The 4,897-nt window shown below is 37.4% G+C and overlaps 2 protein-coding genes across 2 annotated transcripts; both read left to right on the forward strand.

Annotated features, from left to right (window-relative positions):
- Positions 1–220: 220 nt before the first annotated feature.
- LOC132557316 (tRNA U34 carboxymethyltransferase-like) lies at positions 221–1,150 on the forward strand. The gene has a single exon (XM_060221802.1). The coding sequence runs from the start codon at positions 221–223 to the stop codon at positions 1,148–1,150; it is 930 nt and encodes a 309-aa protein (XP_060077785.1).
- LOC132557317 (DNA mismatch repair protein MutS-like) lies at positions 1,147–3,873 on the forward strand. The gene has a single exon (XM_060221803.1). It carries the CDS (start codon positions 1,147–1,149, stop codon positions 3,871–3,873), a length of 2,727 nt encoding a protein of 908 aa, XP_060077786.1.
- The last annotated feature ends 1,024 nt before the right edge of the window (positions 3,874–4,897 follow it).

Here is a 4,897-nt window from a genome sequence, read left to right on the forward strand (position 1 = left end):
CCGTTTACCTAATCAATCCAGTTGATGGAGTGTTTGACGGACTTACGGAGGAATTTTTTTTTAAAAGCTCGGCAGATGAAATTGTCTTAATCATTACGGATGCATCTAACAATATTTTGTATCACAGCATAGAGAGATAGAAGTGTATCCAGAATGTCGTTTATCGACCAATTTTGAAAAAGTACTTCCCATCATATCACTGGAAAAAAAATATCAATTGATGGAAAAGCAAGCTTATCAAGAAATTCTTCTGCAACAGGAATATGCTGATCTTCTCAATCAAATTTCCAACTTCAAGCAATTGACTCAACTTTTAAACCCTGTTTGTTTTGATCATACAGAAAATCCAATCCGATTTTCGTTTAAAGAAGACAAGATTGTCGATAAAGCAGAAATAGAAAAATTTCAGCAAAACAAAAGTCAATTGATTGAGGATCTCATTCCGTGGAGGAAAGGACCAATTGATTTTTTTTCGACACTCATTAATTCAGAATGGGATTCCTCCATCAAGTGGGATCGCCTTCGCGAAATCCTTGACATCAAAGACAAAGTGGTCTGTGACCTTGGATGCAACAATGGTTATTTCATGTTAAGACTACTCTCGCTATCTCCTTCATTAATTGTAGGGATGGATCCAGTTTCCAAATATTTTCTACAATATACCTTTTTAACTTCCTTGTTGTCCTCCTCCATTCTTAGTCGTCTTTCATTTCTTCTTATGGGGTTCTCCTGTCTCCATTATTTTAAAGCGAGTTTTGACTGGATACTTTGTTTGGGTATTCTCTATCACCATCCCAATCCTATTGAAATCCTACAACTTATAAGAAATAGTTTGAAGCCAGGCGGAAAGGTCGTGATTGATTGTCAAGGAATTGCTGAAGATGGGAATGTTTGTTTATTTCCTGAGAAGACCTATACTGGCAAGAAGGGTTTTTGGTTTCTTCCCACACCGACTGCTCTTGTCAACTGGATGAAGCGGACTAATTTTAGTCACATTGAAATCCTTGCACAAGAGCCTATCCTTCCAGAAGAGCAACGCAGAACCGTTCATTCTCCAATCGACAGTTTAAAAGAAGGGCTGGCTGAAGACGGTCAAACCACAGAAGGTTATCCGCCACCCATTCGCATTTATCTATTGGCTCAAAAATGAAAGTATTAACTCCTATGATGAGGCAATACTTTGAAATTAAAAATCAACATCCCGACAAGTATATTTTTTTCCGCTTGGGTGATTTTTATGAAATTTTTAGCGAAGAGGCCGTTGAAGTTTCTAAAATCTTAAATATCACTCTCACTAAGAGGAATAACATTTACATGTGTGGTTTCCCGCACCAACAACTCCATCATTACACTCAAAAGGTGATCTCCAAAGGCAAGAAAATTGTCATTGTCGAACAAATGGAAAAACCAGAAGACTCTTCTCAAAAATTAGTTGAAAGGAAGGTTTCACAAATCATCACACCCGGGACAACCTTGGATGATTTTAATTTGTTGGAAAAAGAAAAAAACTTTATTATTCACCTTTCCTTTAATGAAGCGGCTTTGAATCTTTTAGTTTCTACCCATTCCTATTTTTTGGTTGCTCTTGATATTTCAACGGGTGAAACGATCTTTGTTAGTTTACAAGACAAGCAGGATTTGGAAAACGAAATCGATAGATTTTTTGAAAACTATTCTCCTAAGGAAGTTATTCTTTTCAAAGAGGACGAAACAGGTGGATCTCAAGAGAGTTTTTATAATATAGAAAAAATCAAAAATAATTATCCGAATGCGATTATTAACTACTTGGATAAACCAGACCATGCCACCATAACTAATCGTCTTAACAGGGTTTTTTCGAAAACCCCGTTAGATTCTCAAGACTCTCAAGAAAATGATTCCTCATCATCTCCATTAAGTAATTTTTGGAGCGATCCTCAATATCCCGATTATCCTCTCGCTCAAGGATTGTGCCTCTTACTTAACTATGCTGAAAGCAACCAAAATGAAATCATCACCTATTTACAGAAACCCAAATGGATATCCAAGAAAAACTACATGGCATTGGATTTCCAAACACTAGTCCACTTGGAAATTTTTAAAAACAACCTTGATCACACTTCAAAATACAGTTTAATTTCCGTTATTGATTACACTCTTACTTCAATGGGAGCACGAAAACTCCAAGAATCGATTGCCCTGCCATCTCTTAATGCCGAACTCATCAATTATCGCCTTGATCAAACCGAGTATCTCTACCTTCACCCCCATACACTTAAGGAGATTCGTAGTCAATTAAAGAACATTTCCGATTTGGAAAGGATAGGGTCTCGCATTGTTTTAAAAAAAGTTTTACCAAGGGAATTCATCTCTTTAAAGCAATCTCTTAGATGCATTCATCAACTTTTTTCATTAGTACTGGGGAAAAATCCTAATCTACTTGTGTCTTCACTCAACCATAACATTCAACTTTTTGAAAAAATGATGCCAGTACTTCTTCAATTGATTAAGAGGATTGATGATTGTTTGGTCAGCTCGCCTGGTAATGACTTTCAAAAAGGTGGCATTGTTAAACCCGACATTGACCCTAAACTTAGCGAATATTTTCTTATTAAGAAAAATTCCGAGGAACTTCTTAGCCAATTAGAAGCAAAAGAAAGACAAAAAAGTACTATAACCAATTTAAAAATAAAATATAACGGTAACCTAGGCTTCTTCTTTGAAACTCGCAAGCATAACTTAAAAAATATTCCAGAATATTTCATTCCTAAACAAAGTTTAGTCAATTGTGAAAGATTTACGACGAAAGAGCTCATTAAGCTTGAGGGGAAAATTATAGAAGCAACGGAAAAATCTTGCGCGTTAGAAAAAGAAATTTTCATGGGATTAAGAGATGAAATTGCTAAACAAGTAGGACTTTTTCAATCGATTGCTTCCTCCATTGCGGACATTGATTTAATTGCTAGTTTTGCTGAATTAGCAGTGACGAAAAATTATGTGAAACCTCAGGTGATTAATGAAGGAATGTTGTGTATTAAAGGAGGACGCCATCCTGTCATTGAAGAGCATATTCGAGAACCTTTTATCCCTAATGATTTGGAGATCGGAAATGAGGAAAATACAATTGAAATTATAACGGGACCGAACATGTCTGGGAAGTCAACATTCCTGCGACAGAACGCTATCATTGTTATCCTCGCTCAAATTGGAAGTTTTGTTCCCGCTCAATCAGCCGTTATTCCTATTTGTGATAACATTTTCTCTCGTATCGGATCGGGGGATCGCTTAGTGCAAGGAGAATCAACTTTTTTTGTGGAAATGAAGGAGACAACTAACATCCTTAGAAAACTGACATCGAAAAGCTTAATCATCATGGATGAAATAGGACGCGGAACCAGTACCTATGATGGGATCGCACTCGCATGGAGTCTGATTGAGCACCTTAATGAGGAAGGGCGAAAACCCAAAACTTTGTTTGCCACCCACTACCATGAACTTATTGTACTTAGTGAAAAAAAGGGTATCTCACACTACCATGTAACTGTTAAAGAAGAAGGAGAAGAAATCATTTTTCTTAAAAAAGTTATCAAAGGGATGGCTTCCAAGTCTTACGGTATCCACGTTGCTAAATTGGCAGGAATGCCATTTCCAGTTATTCAAAGGGCTCATGAAATACTTCATCGATTGGAAAGCAAACAGCCCGAAAAAGGAGTGGATCAAGTTTCTAAAAATTCTTCTTCATCTTCTAACCCAAAGCAATCAAGTATTCCCACCCCAATAGAAAAATCCTTATTGGAATTTGATATCAATACAAAAACGCCATTGGAAGCCATGCAGTTTTTATCTGAGTTAAACAGACAATTAAAGGATAAACCAAATAAAAATAGTTTTTGATCATTATTCTTACCCTTTTTTATTGATTATTGAAGTGGCATCGTTAGAGAGTCACATCCAAAGACCCCCTTCATTCATGATAAAATAATTTAACCGATGAATGATTCCAAGTCCCCCTTACCAAAGCGAGTTATCAACAAAAAAATAGAAGAGATGTTCAATGACCTATCATCGGGCTCCTCATCAAAAAACCCAGACCATGAAACTCCTAAGGAGCAACCTAACCTCATCAAGCAGTTTTTTTCACACAGGGCATTTGTCATTTTTGGACTTGTCATTCTCTCAGGTTGGACGTTTTATTTTATCAATTATTTTTCTAAACCAACACTTCAGCAAGTTCAAATGGAACGCTATTGGGGATGGGAGAGCCCAGCTCCTATTTTTTCCACTCCCATTATCATGGATGTGGACAAGAATGGGCTTCAAGATTTAATTTTTGTTGATAGTCTTGGGTTTATTCAAGCCATTGATCCTCGAACCAAGAAACAGCTTTACCGCACTCAGTTAGGGAGTTCAGCGGTTGCTTCGCTAGCTGCAGTTGATGTTGATGACAAAGATCCCGATGAAGTGCTGGTTGTCACCCAAGGCGGGAAATTCTTTACCATCAATCAAGACGGCAATTATTTTTATCAATCAAGAGAAGAGTTTTTTTCCGAGCCGCTTTACTCTAAACCCGTTAGTTTGTCGAAAAGTTTTTTTATTGCTGGTATGGAGGGAAGAATATGGGCAGTCAATTCTTCCTATGGCGAGGTTATTTGGGTGAACGAAAACTCTCCTTTGATTGGACAGAAAATCTTTCCTTCCCTCCTCTATGTTGAGCTGGAAAACCCTGTTTTATTTGCAGCGAGTGAGGAAGGGGGTGTCATTGCTTTAGATGCGACAGGTGGGGGATTGATTTGGGAAAAACAATTCGACACTGGTTTCAAGGCATCGCTTCTATGGGGACAGTTTATCGACCGAGAAATATTCACAAGAATGGGGGAAAAAAATGCCTTTAGCGATCATTCCTTATTTGCGAGCGGTT

This window comes from Ylistrum balloti, unplaced genomic scaffold (assembly GCF_031769215.1).
Source record: "Ylistrum balloti isolate Yb309-2 unplaced genomic scaffold, AGI_CSIRO_Ybal_v1 Utg370658, whole genome shotgun sequence".
NCBI lineage: Eukaryota > Metazoa > Mollusca > Bivalvia > Pectinida > Pectinidae > Ylistrum > Ylistrum balloti.